Raw genomic sequence first — 21,834 nt, forward strand, 5'->3', positions numbered from 1 at the left:
TATATAGTTATATATTTTTAAGCCTTCCATTTTTAAGTGATATAGAAATGTGTATAGTTGTCTAAACTGAGGGTTTTATTTTAAGCTGATACTTATTTCAGAAAAATAACTTTTAATTCATTCACATACTTCGTCTTACCTTAGAATTTTCTAAGTGATGTTGATTTTTTCTCAACAAAACCAAGCCATTGTTTTGTTTATTAGTAATTTTTTCAAAATCTACACACTTTGAAATCATATAAATGGGAATTAATAGCAATTCACTTTTCCTTCCTTTGTCATTTTCCTACTTGACAATGAAAAGTTACAGAAAATTATTTAAACAAAAAAACCTTTGGGATAATTTACTTAGCATCTTGATTGTATAAAGAACATCTCAAAGGTATCCAGTAGGGAAGAAACGTTAGGATGAAAGTAACATATTTAGTGCTGTTGTATCTCACAGCAGTTCACATAATTAATCATCACTCACGCTGTTTTATATAATTAATGTTTTGTCACCGCTCACTAGCAATCTTCATGCTTTCACCAAGCCTGCAAACAAATAATATTTTTTGTTATTGTTATTTTTGAAGACTAAGAGGATAGGAAATTAATTCTTGTTTCATATATATGTTAGTTTATTATGTTTGATGATAAAGATGAAGCAATTCAACTGAATGACTATATTTACCCTTGGGCTTTCTTTCTGTAATAATTCTAGTTATAATATGCATGTTACATGAGTTAGTCTTTGGCATAATTCTCTAAATAAAGTGAAAAAGCGCTTAGAATGTTTCACAATATGGTATTGTTGCTTAATTACTGAAACATTTTTCTCACTTCCATATTTAGTGAAAACAGGTCCTCCTGTAGAAAGAATTATACACTAACAAAATGGCTTTTTATATTTTTTATTGCCTACCCTTCTAACTTGCTTGAAGCATAAGAGGATTGACTTGTGGGTAAATGAAGCTATTTCTTCAATTTTACTTTTTTAATCAGCCACGTTCTTTGGTTCATTTTAATTCATTCTATTTAATCTTTATTACTGTCTATATTTTGAGTTGTAAAGTGGCTTAATTTTATGAACATTGAACACAGTGTCTGAGTCAAAAGTTTTAGATGTTTGTCTAAACCTTGCTTTTGTGGCCTTTAGTCCATTAGAAACCCAAGCTAAAGACCTCACCAGAAAATTGAATTATCTCAAAAAAATATTTGAGTGTTAACTGGAATAAAGAATATCACTGCACCTCTGAACATATATAAACACGGGATAATTTTATGACTGAGTTTTATAAAAGAGAAATTAGTTGAGTCATAAAATAATTTAATGCACCTTCTAGTATAGCAATCTATTATTAATAATGAGCTAATTGAAAAACTTCATATTCATGCTTAAAATTATTATTTTAAGTGTAGCCCTTCAAAAAGATCCCCAAAGTCCAGTCATTTAAAAAAAATCATAAGATCGCTTTGGAGTTCAGGGGTCCTTGATTCTCCCATCCTTTCTCCGGGGTAGCGACTGGGGTCTGGTCCAGTAGAGCTGAGATCCTGTTGCTGAAGAAATAAGATGACTCCACGGGCCTCATCTCATGGGCTCACCCCAAATATTTGTGCTGTTTCATGGAACATACTAGCAACACGAAAGCCTCCTTGATTGCAGGAATTAGATTTGCAAGAATCCCAGCAGTTGTAGAGCAAAGCCCATCCATCACAACAGTAAGACAGTGAGGCAGCCAAGTGATCCTCCTAGTTTTACGCTGTCAGTTAATTTTTAGTGAAAAGTCTACAAGTGTGAGGCCATCTGGGGAGTCAGCAACTGGTAGGCCTATTTTACACAGAACTTTAGTGCTCGCCTAGTTTCTGTAGATTTACAATATCTAATGGTAAAATTGTTTAAGCGGTATTTTTCTTTCACATTGTGTATTATGTGATGTCTATAATAATACAATTATAACAAACAAAATATTGATAATACGATAGCAACATTATCGGGGGGGTGTATGTATTTTTCTCACCCTAAAAAAATCTGCTATGTAGTGCTATAATCATCTTTTCCTAGAATAAGAAACCAAGAATCTGGGAATTAAATAACTGGAACTATCCAAACCCCTGGCAATAAATGATGAAGCCATGGAATTGCTTAACTATGATAAAAACATTTGCATTTTCAATGTTAATTTTGAGTCAGATTTTAAATTTGGACCATCGAATATATTTGTGTGACTATATAAAATAGTTAAAAACTATTTCCTATAGCACAGACATTTTTAAAAAATAATGCAGATACCCAATTTATTTTCATTTTTTAGAACAAGAGTCCTTCAACATCTTGCTTTCTATTACCTTTGCCAGGAAAGAAATATTTGAATGAGACATTTTAATAAGGGAAATATTTTTACTTAAAATAAAAGTTTCTATTTTTTCACCTCCAAAATTAACAGAAAGCCACTGGCGATACATTTGTTAGTGAAATCATACTCCAGATGCTTTTGAAAAAACAACACTGCACCAAATCACATTATATAATGTAATTGTCCACAGTCTATTCCTAAAGTATTCCTAGGTCTGACATAAATTTAAAAATGAGTAAAGATACAGGTCATATAAATAGCCTTACAGATAGCCTCTCCTAGAAACAGCCTTACTTAAAAACAGGAATTATTAAAAAATAAAATAACACCTCAATACTAACACAGAAGTCACTACAGAGTATATTTTCATAAACTACCACTTAAAATTTAAATTAGAAAGTGTTAGAGATGTTCAAAAAATGTTATATCACCATGAATTCAGGCTAACTAGGATAGCTGCATTGTGCCTCTTGGAAATTTTTGTTTCTACAAATTGTGTGTTATGATCACCTAGAGAGCTTGGAAATGCAGATTACTGGGACAGCCTAAATGTTAATGAGTACAAATCTCCGCAACTGAGATCCAGAAAACTGGGTCTCAGCAGTCCCTCCCAGCGATGCTGAGACAGCTGCTGCGTGGACCACAGTGTGAGAAATATTGTCCTCATCTGGACTGTCATTATTGCATGTACACAGAATGTGGTCATTTTACACGTTGTTGCCAGCTTTTATGATGGACAAATGCTGTATGAAGATGATGAAGTTTAAATTGTTCCAAGTGTCATTTTCTATTTAAACACATATCCAGAGTAAAGTGGCTTTGTCAGTATAACTCCATAGCTCTGATTACAGGTTTGAGGAGGCCAACTTACTTGCACGACAGAAATAAACTTTAATCTCATAGGTCATTTGCTCAGCTTTACAGTAGGATAAAAAGCAGGAGAGAGAGCAGATAAAGCGTCTTCATCTGAATGCGAGGCCTTATAGCTTCTCAAGCACACAGGACTTTTAGTTCCCTCACCTACAGAGGGCATGAATGGCTTCCTAGTCTAAAGAAACAGATACAGTATCATAAGTAGCACCGATCCTTTCAGCTAGACAATGCAAATGCAGTCGTGGACCCAAAACCATGCTGTCAAGTAATACAAAAGAAAAACCTGTGAGGTGGGACAGAGTTAAGTCACAGCCTTGCTCTCTATCCCCGACACTTCCACTACCAGAAACCAGAAACCTCTGTAAAGGTGTTCTCCCTTACTGTGGCTCATACTCACGTGGTCTGTGCACTCATCCAGTGAACCAACCAGCCCTTCATGTCCTGGCCATCCTGTCTTTAGTATTAATGTTTTCATTGCTCATTCCAATTTCTGTTTAAACCACAGCTCTGTGAGCTGATGTGAGATGCCCTTACTATGTTGTGTTCTTCGGCCATTTTATACACTAGCCATTTGTAAATGTGTTCCTTTCTCCAAAGGGATCTATTCCAGGGGCCCAGACTGATACAAAAATGCCTGTTCCAAGCCATTAATAGTAGTTTCGGCTATGGCTTCTGTTACAGTGTAAACAAGCCCAATATGGACCATCTATTTCTGCTAAAATCCATTGAATCCTCCAAGAGGCTTGGGCAAAGACCCCAAGCATTCTATCTGCCAGCTGTGTGTTAGCTCTTGTCCTCGGGAGATTCAACCCAAAGACAATTTTCAAGCAATTCTTTATCTTGTTAATATTCCAGACAAACTCTGACCACATCAGTGGCTTCACTGGGCAACAGAGGGACATGTTCTGTCCATTGCTGCATGGCCTGGACACCACCATGACTACATCAAAGACCAATCCAAGACATGTGCCTTGGTGCTGTAGTCCCCTTCTGAGCCGGCAATTAGATGGGGACTACATGACCTAATTAATTCTACCCTGGGATTTCTATAAGGAATTGCATCTCCCACCTTGGAATGTTCCTTTTCTTCAAGAGGAAATTGTTTTTTCGTGTTTTTTATAAAGAGGAAATTGTTTCTTTTAATATAAAATTCATTTATTTATTTATTTTTGGCTGTGTTGTGTCTTGTTGCCGTGCATGGGCTTTCTCTAGTTGTGGCGACCGGGGGCTACTCTTCATTGCGGTGCATGGGCTTCTCCTTGTGGTGGCTTCTCTTGTTATGGAGCATGGGCTCTAGGCACACAGGTTTCAGTAGTTGTGGCATGCGAGCTCAGTAGTTGTGGTTTGCGGGCTCTAGAGCACAGGCTCAGTAGTTGTGGTGCATGGGCATATTTGCTCCACAGCATGTGAGATCTTCCTGGGCCAGGGCTTGAACCCGTGTCCCTTGCATTGGCAGATGGATTCTTAACCACTGCACCACCAGGAAAGCCCCCTTGGGATGTTCTTAACTGCCCAATCAAGGGCTCATTTGCCTGACCATAATGCAAGGCCACTGGCCAGGACCCAGGAGTCCCTGAATATCAGATATAAAGCTATATAAAGCTATATAAAGCTATATAAAGCTATAGCTTTGAGATCAAGAACTGGTTCTTGTGATACTGCCACATTCAGTGCTTCTCACATCAGCCCATTGTGTAGACTTACCTACTCATTCCACTGCAGATACACTGTGGGTCCTGACCATCCATATGAGAGTCTCCATTGGTGAACCAAGGGACCTGTTTTTCCTCAGTGGGAAGAGAAGCATGAGGTTCATACCACTCTGGGTAGCTTCCATCATGGGTCCATTGTCGAAAGGCTACATTTTCATATGATGTACTTCACCCAAGTTACTCCTCTTAGCTTGTTCCTGAATATGTCATTTTCATTTTTATCAGGGAACTTGAATGGAGATGCCTTTTTGACATCATGCATGACATGGTAGATATCTTAGACCTAAATAGAGTCTGATACTCTTCAGATTCCTTTAGTCTAGGGACTGTCTCTACCAGAGCCCAAGATAATGCCAGTAGCTGTCATTCAAATAGATTAATCTGCTCATGGCATTAGAGAGTTTTCTGGTATAGAATCCTAGCAGTCACCTTAGGGTGCTATTGAGCTTTTCCCAGAAACTCCAGTCTGCATGTTTTAGTAACAACTACCTCTACAGTGGATGACTTTTAAGGCCTCAGAGAGGCAGCTTGGGTTGTTGCCTGCCTCAGATGTCTTGCAGTTGGCCCTTGTTCCCCTTTCGTATTCAGTCTGTCTTGGGACTTCCCGGGCGGTCCAGTGGTTAAGCCTTTGCCTTCCAATGCAGGGGGTGTGGGTTCGATCCCTGGTCAGGGAGCTAAGATCCCACATGTCTTGGACCAAAAAAAACAAAACATAAAACAGAAGCAATATTGTAACAAATTCAATAAAAACTTTAAAAATGGTCCACATCAAAAAAAAAAAATTCAGCCTGTCTTTCTGTCACTCTGTACACCATGACCAACAGAAACCCAAAACGTATCTGCCAGATTTCAAATAGTGCTGCAAGCTGTTTTCCTCTTAGTGGGATCCAGGAGAATAGCAGTGTGTCCTTTATTGTGTGTGAATTGTCTCTAGTGGTTTATTCCAGAAACTTCACTGATGGCGCTGGTCTCTGACTCTTGGCTGCATGTAGCCTGAATCTTAAGCTTTACCTAGTCATGTGTGCGACTACACTTTCCAAACCTTGCCCGACTTTCTCCTCCAAGAGGAAAGTTCTCATTCATCATTAGCCAACTTAGTCTGACAATGATCTGGACCAAGCTGCTTCCAACCAGGTTGTGACACATGTTGGAGAAGTCGGGTTTCCTTAAGTGACAAAGAGTAAGGTGACAGTTGGGTTTACCCCACATGAAGACTCACTGTGTTTGAGGTTTTTTTAGATTGGGATGGAGAGGAAAGATGTAGCCAAGTGGACCAAAGCATACCAGCCTCCTCTGTTCTGAAACTCCTAAAGAGGTTTCACCACGTCCACCTCGTGGAGGCAGTTGTGGGGACTTCCTTAGTGAACCCACGCAGTCAGCAGTCAGCCTGCAAGACCTGCTTATTTTTATCCTAGTCCAATCAGGACTATTCCAGAGAAAATGAACGAGGGGCTAGCACTCCTGCTGCCATCATGTCCTTAATCAGAGCTGAGTTTTCTTTACCTCCCTGGAATCTTGTGCTGTTTAATAGTTACTACAGCGGAAGGTTTAGGCAATTCTAAGGGCTCCCATTTTAGTACATCCAATTACAACTGGGCTAAGGAACAGCAGCCCAAGATTAGACTCACGCCAGAAATGGCAAGGGCCTTCATCCACGGTCACATCCTTCCCAGTTATACATTTAGCCAAAGGTGATACCACCTACTGGCTACGTCTTAGTCCCTTCTTTTCCTATCTGCTACAACCATGATACCTACGAACATAGCATCACTCTGCCTTCTTCTCTTCTCCACCAGCCTTTTTTTTTTTTTTTTTTTTTTGCTGTACGCAGGCCTCTGACTGCTGTGGCCTCTCCCGTTGAGGAGCACAGGCTCTGGACGTGCAGGCTCAGCGGCCACAGCTCATGGGCCCAGCTGCTCCACGGCATGTGGGATCTTCCCGGACCAGGGCACGAACCCGCGTCCCCTGCATCGGCAGGCGGACTCTCAACCACTGCGCCGCCAGGGAAGCCCTCCACCAGCTTTTTAACATTGCTCTTAACTTCACCTTCTCGCTTCCCAGCAGCCTTACTGCTCATGGCGCCCTGGCTTCCACAATCCCAAAGAGCTGTGTTCACCACCCCTGGCCATTCTCCATTAACCATGGCACACAGCCTGGGACCCCACTCAGAACTGGACAAGGAGACCCTGGCCTTCGTGGGCAGGCTTCTTTGTGTCTTCACAGATGCAGTCAATTCAGCCACCGCATCAACGCCTTTTGTTTGCAATCCCATTGGCACCACTGGAATAACTTCTGAGATGAAAGTGCCAGATTTAACAGGGTTCCTTAAGGGAAGCAGCTGCTGGAACTAGAACAGATTTACTTCCCCCCCGGCTGGCGACAACGTGCCAGGAAATCTTTCATAGGAATCCTGTCAGTTTTCGCTCTTTTCACTCTGTGTCTTGAAAGCCACATAAAGAGAGCTGAGAGAGTCTTCTCTGGCCAAGTTCCTTCTTCTGAATGGCCCAGATTTGTTTTTTCCTTCAGTGAAACCCAGCATGTCAGCTGCAAGAGTAATCGTGTCCATGAATTGTATATACTCTCCTGCCTTCCCCAAAAGAGAGCCGCCTGGAACCCAGGCCTGGGGGACTCCCCGAATCACTGTATCTACCAGAGTTTAGGTCAGAGCATGTGGTTTGGGGAGGCTCATTTTTTTTCTTTTTGCATTATTATTATTATTATTTTTTAAATTGCTGTATGGCCAGCCCAGGTTTGCTACATCCCTTAAGAGAGCTGCGTCTTCTTCAGGGCTGTTCCAGTACACAGCAGAAAGACAACAGGCTGCTTTCCTTCTCAGCATAGATTCACATCACCCCAGGCTTCACCCACTCCAAAAGGGTCCTTGAATTTAGCCTGCCAGCAATTCCCAAATGGCAGCATTGCAGCAAGTTAGGAGTTCGCATTCACATCAAACGTTGTTTTTCAGCTGCAGCATGCAGAAAAATCATCAGCTCTTATGTCAATTAACCTAAAGATCCTGGAAAGTGTGAACCACCCAGGTATCTGCTGGTCCTTCTCAGCAAAGTGGCCCAGCTCCTATTTACTTTGTCCCGTGTGGTATCTACTAGCCCCATGAGGCTGTTGAGCCCTAGAAATATGAAGTCTGAATTGAGGGGTGTTATAAATGTAAAATGCACACTGATTTCAAGGACTTAGTATGCAATAAAGAACACAAAATTTCTCCTTTAATTTCTACTTGAGTCAATGTTTGAATAATATTTAGGACATAGTGAGTTAAGGAAAATATACTATTAAAATTAATTTTGCCTATTTCTTTTAATTTAAATGTAGCTAATGTAAAGTTTAGATTTAAAATTACACACGTAGCTTTCGTTGGTGGTTCCTATTATATTTCCACTGGACAGGGCTGCACTGTAGTCACTTGTTTCCAGTGTCATTTGCCTGGGGTGGCAGAGGAGTGACATCAAGACAAAGTGCAGTGTCCCTCTAAGTCCCCACTGGACTTGTGCTTTCATCGTGAGCACAGGCTGCAAAGCTGCTTGATGTGCTTGCTCTGGTTTCTCTTTCCCCCAAGTGGTTTTAGCTGCACAAAGATAATCAGTTAACAGGAGACAAAGCCACTTTCTCCTCAGTTTTATGACCCTGTTTCCCTTCGGTTTTATCTCACTCATCATCCATCTGCCAGTTCAATAGGGCATATGTGTGTCATCCATATCCCAACAGTATGATTTATCCCCAGTATTTTCTGTGGAGCTTTTGCAACCTCAAACCCAGGGAGGGTCAGGGTCACGTTCTCATCAGAACTCCCTCCCAGAACCTTTGGCTGCATTGAGTCTGAAAGGATCTGAAAGCCAGGTCACCTTCTGTCACCACCACTGAGGTTTTAGGTTCAAACTGTCAATCAGACCCTCCAGACACGATAGGCTTTAACCTAATATTGCGTTTACTTGGTCCTCTAGGAGCATGCGAGGCAGGTGACATGCCAGACACAGCATCTTCATTTCATGGGGAGGTCCAGCAGTGACTCAAGAGCTTCTTCCCCCGGCCCCTCCAGCCTTCAGGCCACTGAACTGCTCCCCCAGGGCAGGTGCCACAGTAAAGGGAGAAAACTCCACGTTCCTGTTTTCAAGGAAATCATGCTGGAAAAACTAGGTCTTTCTCTGCAGTTCTCAACAGCCAGGCCTGGTGTTACCCCTTTACTCACAGTTCCCTGGAAAGATCCAACTGAGAAAATATAGTTGTTCACTATGTATGTTAAATCATAAATCTCAAATCTCTGTTTTGAGACAAGTGTGTATGTGGGAGGCTCTCTAAAGGTCTGAAAATATTCAATTCTCCAGAGCAGATGGACAGTGGAGGAAGGTGGTTAAAATGTACAAACTTCCAGTTTTAAATAAATAAGTTCTAGGGACATAATGTACAACATGATGACTTGAGTTAGCACTGCTGTAAGATGTATCATGTATGATATAGTGGAAAGTTGTGAAGAGAGTAGACCCTAAGAGTTCTCATCACAAGGAGAATTTTTTTCTTTTCTTTTTATTGTATCTATACAAGACGATGGATGTTCACTAAACCTATTATGGTAATCATTTCACAATATGTATAAGTCAAACCATCATGCTGTATACCTTAAACTTATATGGTGATGTATCAATTATTTCCCCATAAAGATAAAGACAATACAAAGAAAACAGTTACTTGGCCTTAACTTTTCCATGGTGGCTAAAAACATTGGCAGTATAAATGAACATCCCTGTTAAAGACCACTAGAAAACCAATTTCCAATTTTTGTAAGATTGCAACAGTTACATGTAATTTGGATTATCAGCTTTTATTTTAGGCTTGCTTCCTCAAAATTCAATTGCTTATACATCTTACAGTGGAGATATATTCCAGTAATTACATGTTTCTGTTTTTCAGGTATAATTGCCTTATTTCCTAATTCCCCAAAAAACTATTTCATACATTATTACATCAACTTTGATTATCTTCTCAATTTTAGAATCCATTTAAATTTCTATTTTTCCCTTTCATATTTTGTAATATACTGTTCATTAGGCCTGTACTATCACAGACCTAAAATAAATTTTCAAGAGTTTGAGCCAATTAATTACTTTTAACTCTTATGTTACCATCACAGAGTACTTTCATAAAAATTGAGCTGTAACAACTTTTTAAGGTGTCATCTTTTAAACATTGAATTTTAGTAGCAAAAATCCAATTAATTGGCAGTTATCTACAGTTACATTCTAAACAAATGCATTAAATTATTCATTAATGAATTTCATTATAAAGGGTTAAATACCATATTTTCCTATCATGAACACATTTCATTTATCATTTTTTAAAATAAATTTATTTATTTTATTTTTGGCTGCGTTGGGTCTTTGTTGCTGTGCGCGGGCTTTTCTCCAGTTGTGGCGAGCAGGGGCCACTCTTCGATGTTGTGCACGGGCTTCTCACTGCGGTGGCTTCTCTTGTTGCGGAGCACGGGCTCTAGGTGCGCGGGCTTCAGCAGTTGCAGTGGGCGGGCCCTAGAACGCAGGCTCAGTAGTTGTGGTGCATGGGCCCAGCTGCTCCACAGCATGTGGGATCTCCCCAGAGCAGGGCTAGAACCCGCGTCCCCTGCATTGGCAGGCGAACTCTCAACCACTACGCCACCAGGGAAGCCCTATCATGTTTTTATTAAGTAATTTTTTCTTTAAATTTTGTTTTTTTCATATATATACATGGAGAATTCTCAATTTGCAACATTTTAGAGAAAAATAACAATACTTTTAGGACCATGATAAGTTATAATTTTCTTTAACATGAAACTTCTGCCAGATTTCCTTCATAATTTCAACAAAACCAATGTACCTTAAAAGTAATAGTATATGAACTAGAATATCTGGCCATCTGATAGTATGCCAAATGGGTTAGTATAAAACGTCAAGTGAGAATAACAATAACCAAGCAGCGTTGTCGATCTAGATTGTATTTCCCAATGAAGTAACATGAAATTGTAGGAAACAAGCATTAAAGTGTTTGCCTCCATGAAAAAGAAATATTCAAACTATGATCATGGTATTTTCCCTTTGACATCATATATGCACACATTTAAACACATGATGTGAAAAAAATCTAGTATATGAACATATATAATATAATGTCCAAATAGATATTTTTGTTGCTCAATTTATTTAGATATTCTAGCAATATGTAGACAATATCAGAATATTTAATTTTTCCATTAAAACATAACACTTGAGTGTTTCATTGAATGAACACGTCTGTATGATGCAGCAGGATAAATCAATAAAACTTGAATAGGAAAGAAAAGCAACTCACCTTTATATGCTTTACCTTTTCATTATAATAATGTTATCATTTATCATGATAAAGCTTAAGTTATGGTTCTGAAATGCCTGCTATACATGCCCTATTCCATGACTAAATTGCTTTCTTTCTTTTTTTTTTTTAACATCTTTATTGGAGTATAATCGCTTTACAATGGTGTGTTAGTTTCTGTTGTATAACAAAGTGAATCAGCTATACGTATACATATATCCCCATATCTCTTCCCTCTTGCGTCTCCCTCCCTCCCACCCTCCCTATCCCACCCTTCTTGGTGGTCACAAAGCACCGAGCTGATCTCCCTGTGCTATGCGGCTGCTTCCCACTAGCTATCTATTTTACGTTTGGTAGTGTATATATGTCCATGCCACTCTCTCACTTTGTCACAGCTTACCCTTCCCCCTCCCCATATCCTCAAGTCCATGCTCTAGTAGGTCTGTGTCTTTATTCCCATCTTGCCCCTAGGTTCTTCATGACCTTTTTTTTTTTCTTAGATTCCATATATATGTGTTAGCATACGGTATTTGTTTTTTGCTTTCTGACTTACTTCACTCTGTATGACAGACTCTAGGTCCATCCACCTCACGATAAATAACTCAATTTCATTTCTTTTTATTGCTGAGTAATATTCCATTGTATATATGTCCACATCTTCTTTATCCATTCATCTGTTGATGGACACTTAGGTTGCTTCCATGTCCTGGCTATTGTAAATAGTGCTGAAATGAACATTTTGGTACATGACTCTTTTTGAATTATGGTTTTCTCAGGGTTAAAGTGCTTTCTAATGTTTTTCTTATGACAGGATGATGAGGTAAGGGAAAGCCGATTCAGTTTCACGGCCTATGGAATGGGACCGTGTCTGCAAACAAAAGACGGTGTGACTCCAAAGGGCCCAAACCATCCTGTCCAGGTAATGCCAAAGAGCCTGGATGAAATGAGGAAGGTCTTCATTGACAGGGCCAAGAAGATTGACACCATCTCCCGAGCCTGCTTCCCATTAGCCTTCTTGATTTTTAATATTTTCTACTGGGTTATCTATAAAATTCTTAGGCATGAGGATATTCATCAACAACAAGATTAAGTCTCTGGGGGTGTGCAAGTGTGCAGACTGTCAACTCAGAAGGAAGGTTTTTTGCCATAGGGGTGTGTGTGTGTGTGTGTATGTATGTGTGTGTGGTGTACAAATGATGACCATTTGTCATATGTGGCATATGGAAAGGTATTATTATGATTTGCTATGCAAAGTCATGAGGCAGTTGAGTACTTTAATGGATACAAAATATATATATTATAGGGATTCTATTTCCTATTAAGATTATCTGTTTTTTCACAGTAAATCATACAAGTGGAAGTATTACTGTCAATGTGTTTGTATCTAATATGATATCACATAATAGTACATGTGAAAACTACTTTGGAATTCTTTGATTTTTAATTCAGTATTAAATATCACAAAAGTAAAATTTGCACAGAAAACTTTGGAAAGGGGAAACGTTGAAGATAAAAAATCAGTAGTTTGAGGCTTTAAAATATTTTCTTATACTGTAGTTACAAAATAGAAAAATAATCAGATAATTCAGTGGGAAACTCACTCAATAATGATAGAAGATTGTACATACACATGCTATAGAACCAACTTAGGGAATAAAAAATTGAAATTAGAAGATTAAAATTAAAAACTTTGTTGTTTAGATACTAAATTTAATTGTTTAAAATATTAAATTTCCCTCTTTGGAAATTTTTTTAATGGCCTAAGCGATCATATTATATACAAAATCTACTTTTCATAACTTTATATCTCTACGAATGAATGTAGGTATACTGAAAACATTATTGTTTTTAAAAAGTGTTATAGCTGTGTATTTTTAATTTTTTAAATAATTTTAATTATTGCCAAACACTGAAAAATTCAAGCCAGCATCTTTGTTTTGTTCGGTTTTTAATAGTTGCTTAATTGTCTGTAAGTAATTATGTTTACTGTTTTGATATAATTGAATACAGTTCAGTAAGACTTTTATATTTTAGCTTAGAATGAGACTTTAAAATTCAATGGCATTATAGTATTTACATTTTGATAAAAATGAATTTACTGAAAACAAATATGGATTTCGAAAGATTTTTTTCATAAGAACAGTTTTCCCATCAAAGTTATATGAGTTCCAACTCCTAGCTCCAAATGTAAAGACAGAAGATTTTAATTCTAAATTATATAAATAAGTCATTTCTACAAAGTGAGGATTGATTATTTTATATTTCTGAATTAATGATTTCAATATAAGCAATCCACTAGATGTGAATAATTCTAAATAAAATTTTTACTTAAAATTTATCAGCATCCCCATGGAATTATTTCAATTACAATGGGGCATTAACTCATTTCGAGCAGTGTAATTAAGTGCAAATATATGATAGAGTTCTAGGTTAAATTGAACCAGACTCTGATTCTTTTTCAGTTTTGCTAGTTTTGCATTATTTTTGTCATTAATGTTGTATTTTTAAAAAGCTCTAGAATGCTTTTTAGAAATGTTTAATTACTGGTCAGATTCACTAGATGGAAACTCGTACCAGATTACTGACCAAGAAAGGTTTAACCATTAAGAAAACGATTAACTCAGATTTAAGAGGGGAAAAAAAGCCAGTTCTTGAAATAGATGGTACCAGTTACTGCCCTTTAACCATTATCAAACTAAAAGTCAGAACTGCCATTTAAAGCTAAAATGTCTCAACGTTATTGAACTTTGGTCTATCTAATTGTATTTTTTTAATAACTTTAAAAAATAATGTATGTTTAGCAATGTTTGCTAGTAAAGGACCAAATTACCCTCCTTTATAAGTAATTTAAAACTATTAAGAAAGAAAAATGTTTGGCATTAAATGCGAATGCCACAACTGAAAGAAGTTATTGCTATGTACTTTACTTATTTTGAGGACTGTGCACCCCAGAGTTAAACATGTCCTTCTTCACTGGGGCTTGTATGAACCAAAACCATGAAAATATATTCTTGTACTCAAGATAGATTAGACCAAGATATGCTGTTGGTGTTCTCTGAGGTAAGCTAGTCGGTTTGAATTAATGATAAACTACATTGTCTCAATGTGTCTCTGAAATACTTGAATACATTTTTCTGTACTTCACACATCTTATTTTTAAAGTTCTTCATCATTGCTTAAATCAAGTGAATTATGCCAAAAGCAAACACAAATACAGTGGACCTATGCTCCCAAAGAAATTCATGGACATCACTTGTTTTCATATTTGGGAATATTAAAAATGTCTCTTTTTTAAGCCTGAAACTTGGAATATAAAAATACTAGCCACACAACAACTTTTTCAGCAGGGGCGTTGGTATGGTAGAAATCTCCCTATCTCAAAAGGATTACACTTTGCTTAGGTATATATAGTTGTCTCACTACACTAAGAAAATACATTGACATTTCACTCATACAGCAACAGTGACATTGCAAATATAGCTGAATCCAAAATGTTTAAAGGAATCTGTCCCCTCTAATGAACTCTCATAGACCCTTTAAAATGGGAAAACGACATTATAATTAACATCCCGAGATGGTATTTGCCTAAATAAGCCCTGTGTCAAACCCTAATATTTCAAACTAAACCAGCCAGAAATCTATTAATGCTGAGAAAACTAAAATGTGTGCATGTACCCTGAGTACCCACACATAAGCTGGAATTCTAGTATGTATATTCTGAAGCATTTTGAAATAGTCACATTAGAAAGTTTGTAATTTTTCGACATGCTATTTACTTCATTTTTTTATAATTATGTATCTCAACCATTGACATCTATGGTTCCATATGAATTTTTAGGAAACCTTGTACCTTAGTATATGTGTGCCATCCTTCTCTTTCTTTCCCAACTATTAGAACTGGAGTTCAATTACAGTGAGGACCTAGAACTTTCTTTACTATTTAAAAGAGAATCCAGAAAGTTACTGTAGAAGCAAGAAAGCCAAGGGTCTTTAAAACTTCTCCATACTTTCTGGATGTTTCTGCATAACAGTGACTCACCTGGAGAGCCCATCCAACTCCCAGTTGCTGTATTTAAGGGACTGTTATGACTACTTATCTTATCCTACACTCAACTCCTAGTCTATGGCTATATTCTAACAATTTTTACTTTAATTTTGATTTATAAATGCTTTAAATCTGTATACCCCTAAAATATAGATACATACACTGGGTTTATAAATTCCCAGGATCTTATGGAAGATACTGGAAATTTTAAGGAAAAATGTGAAAAAATAAGCCAACATGTTTTATAGAAAAGAGCAAGATGTTAACTACTTCAGCACTCTGTGTGACTTAAGTGGTTATAATTTTAACAGAATAATATGTGTATCCTCCATACTATACATTCCCTTTTCTGAATGTCTTTCGTCCCATTTAAAAAATATACTTTTCTGTTCTTAACATGATATACCTCACCTGCTAGTCACTTTGGAAGACTGAATGTTATACTGGCAGCTAAATTTTTCTATCATCTATTAAGTACACATTCCATGAAATGGACTGGAGGAAATATGGGACTTGCCAATATTAAACATAGAAAATACTCTCAATATTAAAAGTAGGAAGCTGGCAATACTGACATCCACAGGTGTCCCCTGACAGCCACTTAGAGCCCTCTCAGATTGAAACTCAGAAGGAATATAAGCCACAGTTCTTAGACCAATCAATCATTAACAATCTTTGAGGTCATATGTCCGACTCTAAAATAGATTTCACAGACCTTGAAATATAGACAATAGCAAAAGCTCCCAAAATTTACGGGGGTATACCATCTGTATTTCTCAGCTAGTTGATGCTGACCTAGTAAAGAAAAGCAGACCACTCCTAGGACACAGCACTAACTTTTATATAGTCCGTATTCATTCATGCTGACAAGGTGAAGACTGCAAAGTAATGAACTTGATTGAAACACATTAAGAGAATAAGTATGGTTTCCACCTCAAGGCACTTTAATTTTAACAGTCTATCCAAAGCAAATATCATCAATGGAAATATAGTCTATGCACTTATAATTATCTTGGTTCACTGAGGGGATTAGTTGGAAATTGTCTTAGTGACTCAGAGAATAGTTTTTGCACCTTTATAATTGCAAGCTTGTCTTTTGAATTATACTTACCTTTTAAGCACAATTATGATAACAACAGTTTGCTTGTTCAGTTGGGTATTCAGTTTTTGAACTCGATAATTTTATTGCCTAGCCTTGGCTTTTGGACTGAGTTACACGCTATTATAGTGGTATTGGAACTTTTAGCACCATCAGCTCTGGCAGACTATGAAAACTTGCTGGTGTCATATGCATTTCAGAGAAGAATTTAGTGGCAAAAACTGCACAATTTATTAAAGTGACAAATTTTAATATTTCTTAAAACTGTATGCAGAATTGTCTAACTTGCTCAAGCAACATTAAAGGACTTTCTGGTGCAGTTTTTCCAATATTTTTGACAATGCCACTTTCCCTAGCTGAACCTATCTGAACAATGGGCAGTGGAAAAGTATGACCATGAAGATTAGAATTTTATAAAAGACTGAAATTTTGAATATAATGGCAACCAAGTATTGTTCTCCACAATGCCTCCGTAATTCCTTACTGTATCTGCTTGGGACCATTCATAGCAGCGCAGAAACAATCATGTCCATCCCAATGAGCACTGAATATCAACCTTTAACTAAGCAAACAGTCACCATCTCTCATTTCCAAGACATATTTTAGACCTTAAAAAATGAGGTCAACTCATTTTTGACATTTTAAAGGATGCTAAAAATGATAAGATGAATTACAGTTTGTGGCTGTAAGACAATGGGGTGTTTTCAATTAAATATTTTAGAAAATACAGTGTATATGAACGCACACGTTCCCTCTTGTTTGAATACAAACAAAACACCCATAATACCTGAGCGGTCTTCCTCAGCAGATGCATTGATTTTTGTTTTCTGGTTTATGTACTACAAAGAGTGATAAAATATAACAATCCCATTTTATCCTCATTGCTCTATACATTCTTTGTGAATAAATACATAACACCATAGGAAGTGTGTTAAGTTAATTAACTTTAAATTTAAACTTTTATCCCAGCCCCCGTTCCTCTATAAGAATATACTGAACTTCCATAGGGAGACAGCTGTTGTTCTAATTACTTAAAAAGTAAAGTGATGCCTATTCTTCCATAACCAGGATGCTTAGAGCCCATGCGTAAAATAGAGCCCCCTAGGATTTGAAAATAACTAGGGCAGGGAAAATATTTTGGAGAAGCTTCTACCAGAAATCAGCCCAAAAGACAGAGTCCTGAGCCAGTTGCTAGGATCCTCTTACTCATTTTTTTCTTCTACCTTTTTTATGTTGCCTTCATCTCTTTCCTTTTCCCTCTCTTACACATACACACACACACCCATACACACACGTGCACACACACTTCTCATCATATATTGTTCAGGGGGTAAATTTCTTCAAATTGGAAATTCAAAGGAAGTCAACTTTTCTGGGCAAATGTCCCTAATTCTATGATGTGTTTTGCAATATCAGTGATTCCTGGTGGGAAACATGAGCTGGGCAGTCATTTGATTTGGCCATTCCTTATTTATGAAACCATAATACTTTGTTGCAACAGCTCATGAACAAAGCTATGTGGATCAAATTTTCTCCAACTATTAAAGATAGAATTCTAAAACACTGCTCGGACTGTCTTTGAAGAATGACTAAATATTTGCCAAACAGTTCTTCCAAAAGACAATCAGTAATAACTAGTACTATTGGATGATTTCACAGTGTCTTACTTAACAGGAAGTTTTCTCAGTATTTTTTATGGTTCACACATAAACAAAATAAGAGAATTTTAAAGGTGGTGGAGTAGTATTTTAAAAAATAGTGATTCTGATTCCTATCTGTACATCAGAATCCCTTACACCCCCCTTTTTTTTTTGCAGTACGCGGGCCTCTCACTGTTGTGGCCTCTCCCGTTGCGGAGCACAGGCTGCGGACGCGCAGGCTCAGCGGCCATGGCTCACGGGCCCAGGCGCTCCGCGGCATGTGGGATCTTCCCAGAGCGGGGCACGAACCCGTGTCCCCTGCATCGGCAGGCGGACTCTCAACCACTGCGCCACCAGGGAAGCCCCCTTACACACATTTTTAAACATGTATACATACTGGTGTTCAGCATAAGATTATAATTCAATCAGTGGTTCAACAACTATTCCTTAAGCACCTTCTAGGTACCTGGCACTTTTCTGAGTGAAAAGTGAATAAGGTATGTTCAAGAGTAAGTATGACATTCTGGATTATTGATAAAGTTCCACAAGTGAGAACAATTGACATAAACATACACAAACCTATTCTTCTAATAATACTTGATTTAACACTGAAAGCTTTTTAATCTTTTCTTTCTTCAAATTCGTTTTAACTATTTCTCTTTTATGTCCTTAAAATTAAAAATAAACCTTTGAGCTGTTTCAGTTCAGCTTCCCTTCCAATGTCAGAATCTCCACCATCCCTGGTACATTCCTGATATAAAATTATCCACATTCTCCTCAAACTCTTAGAGCAACAGGTAGCTCATTATTCTGAAGCCAGCCTCTTCTGCTGTGACACAGCTTTAAGTGATTAAAAAAAAAGTTTACCTTCATCAAGAAATGACTATTACTTAATAAATTCCGACTAAGTCTCCTCCATTCCCTTAAGGACAGCTCATTGTGTGTTTTTTCATATCTGCTGCCCGTGTGCAGGCTCCATCAATACACTTTTTCAATCCCTGATCATTAGCTTTATCCTCATTTAAGCCACTCATCAATACACATTGTGTTAAACAATGATGAGATGTTTTCAGGTTCATAAAATAATGAAATATAAAGTTGTCTATGTCGATAAGTAGAAATGAATAAAAATGTTTATGTAAATCATTTGCAGTAACTTTTTTTCTTTTTTAGATTTTATTTTATTATATGGCAGGTTCTTATTAGCTATCTATTTTATACATATTAGTATATACGTGTCAATCCCAATCTCCCAGTCATCTCACCACCACTCCCCCTCCCCCGATTTCCCCCCCATGGTGTCCATACTTTTGCTCTCTACATCTGTGTCCCTATTTCTGCACTGCAAATCGGTTCACCTGTACCATTTTTCTAGATTCCACATATATGTGTTAATATACAATATTTGTTTTTCTCTTTCTGACTTACTTCACTCTGTATTACTCAGCCATAAAAAGGAATGAAACTTAGTTATTTGTAGAGATGTGGATGGACCTAGAGACTGTCATTCAGTAATTTTAAATGTCTTCCTATAATGACACAATAATTTTAAATTAAGTATTTAACAATCTATTTCATGATATGAATATATTATTTTAAAAATCTCTCAAAGTAATATGAATTAAAGAACTATCAGCCACACATAATATTTTTAGAGTAAAGCTATAATAAAAATATAGTGGTTTAAGTTGTTTTATTTTAATAGATGCTTTTTCTCTGTGGTGGTTTTAGCCAAGGTGCCTTCCGGCAACCCCTCTACAGACTCATTATCCAATCTGGCTTGTAATGTAAGCAAAGAGGAAGAAGCTGTGGGTCAAAGGCCAGGAAAAGATTCGGGCATGAGACTGTATTGAACGTGCCTGAATAATTTTGCATGCCTTCACTTTCATCTCTGTGAATTATGCAATGGCTTTTCCTTCAGTTTGTATTTTAATGTATGATAGATGATGATATGGGAAAAATAGAGAGAAGTAGCCTGCCCGTCTGTGAATATTATATAACCTGCTGTGGAAAACAAAATGAAAAGAAAATGTGCCATATATTTTCAACGTACTATGGTAATGTCATAAACAGGAATTTATTATTAGTGAGTTAAGATGTTTAAAAGACTACCAAAAAAAGTATTGCTATTCTATGGTGTTATTTTTCTGTAGATTTAAAACACATCTTCCTGAGTTTGATGTCTGTCTGTCTTCCTGTCCAGATGAGGTCATATTTTTCTGGAAACTATGCTGAAAATATATTTAAAATTGTATGCATGGTTTTATCAACTTGTTTCTCTCTGTATTACCTTTAGTTCAATTCTGCAAGTGACAAATTCTCAAGTCAGAGTCATTAACTCATGTATAGTATATGGTATTTATCATATAACTGCAGATTATTTGATCAAAAACAATAAAAATTAACACTTTTCAAGAAGATGGATAATTCTTTTGTCCCATTTTATCAAATTTTATCAGGGGGTTATGTTGTTTTCCTGACAAAGGTCATAGATTTCTGTTCTGATGGAAAGGATTATACTGAGATTACAAACCCAGTGATATATCATCCAGAGAAGCCTTAACATACACATTCCATTATAGGAAAAGTACAGCAAGGAGGCTGGTGAATGGAACTTTTCAACTCAGAATAGAATGAGAGAAGGTGTGTTACTATGTAGAAAAATGATTTGACGTTCTTTATAATTTTTGTTTGCTTGGAAGTCTTTTTCTTAAAATCTATTTATTGAATAAACCACTTTAATTTAGGTAGGCTTTTTTTTTTTACTTTACACAATTAGGCTGGAGTTTAGTGACGGTACAATAGTTGATAAAGAAATAAGAGAAAAATTAATGTATAGGAAATTTAAGAAAATATTGCAGTATGGTCTATGATAACTTGCTTCTCATATTTGGAGTACCTATAATTTATATGTCTTTATGTATTTATTGGCTGCACAAGGTTCAGGAAAATTGCTTGGAAATTCCTTGCTAAATTGGCATTGTGTTTTCCTTGATGAGCTGGCCTTCACTGGCTTCTTAATTTGCACTTGAATGATTCATCCCATAATGTCAGTGGAAACTCTAGACTGAAATGCTGCCCTAGACTCAGGCAAGGTCACCTACAAGTACAAGTGCTAGAGTTATCGACAGGTGAAAGATACTTAACCAAAATGTAGGTGAATAAGCATAATGTGCATAACTTATTGGTAAACTATAACTTAAAAAAAATCAATGTTTATTTTCATGGTTTAAAATATTTTCATTATTCTCATTCTATTCACCATTTCAATACCACTAAATTAGTTGTTTTTCTCTAGGTATTTTATCCCAATTTACTCTTGCTGTCTGTTGCTTTCTTCCTTGATAAACTTATATTCTATGTATATATTCCTTGTTTATAAGTTTGTACAATTTACATTGTTAATTACCCATTCGTGGAAAACGTAAATTGGAATTTGACCATAGTTGCTGGACTATGGTATACTATAAATATGTAGCTATTTTGCTTTTCTCTTTCCCTATATAATATTTGACCCCATGTGTTGTCTTATCAAGTTATCTCAGTAGGTGGTCTTTACCCAACAGTGTGTGGCTCCAAAAAGCCCACTCAGGACACTGGAAACTGGAGGCTGGGCTCACTCATCATCCCTGCTGTGACATGAGGCAAGAGGGTCTGAAGATTTGTTCTCCAAACAATGAATCCTAGTTAGAAATCAAATGACAACATCTGCTTGTGTAACCTAATGGCTCCTGGTCTTCCAAATGGGTCTCTGTGTTTAAATCATCCATAAAAAATCATTCTTTCAATCTTTTGA

General features: G+C 37.0%; 1 protein-coding gene across 2 annotated transcripts in view; it reads left to right on the forward strand.

The window, feature by feature from the left end:
* GLRA3 (glycine receptor alpha 3) overlaps positions 1–12,344 on the forward strand; it is a gene marked incomplete at both ends in the record, with an annotated part of 162,464 nt that extends 150,120 nt beyond the window's left edge. For both annotated transcript variants that reach the window (XM_082621169.1, XM_082621168.1), the window contains one exon: positions 12,066–12,344. In XM_082621169.1, coding sequence (XP_082477295.1) covers positions 12,066–12,344 — 279 coding nt within the window. The remainder of the gene's footprint in view (positions 1–12,065) is intronic.
* Positions 12,345–21,834: the final 9,490 nt, after the last annotated feature.

The sequence above is a fragment of the Mesoplodon mirus genome (genome assembly GCF_964341445.2).
Source record: "Mesoplodon mirus genome assembly, chromosome: 1".
In the NCBI taxonomy this organism is placed as follows: domain Eukaryota; kingdom Metazoa; phylum Chordata; class Mammalia; order Artiodactyla; family Ziphiidae; genus Mesoplodon; species Mesoplodon mirus.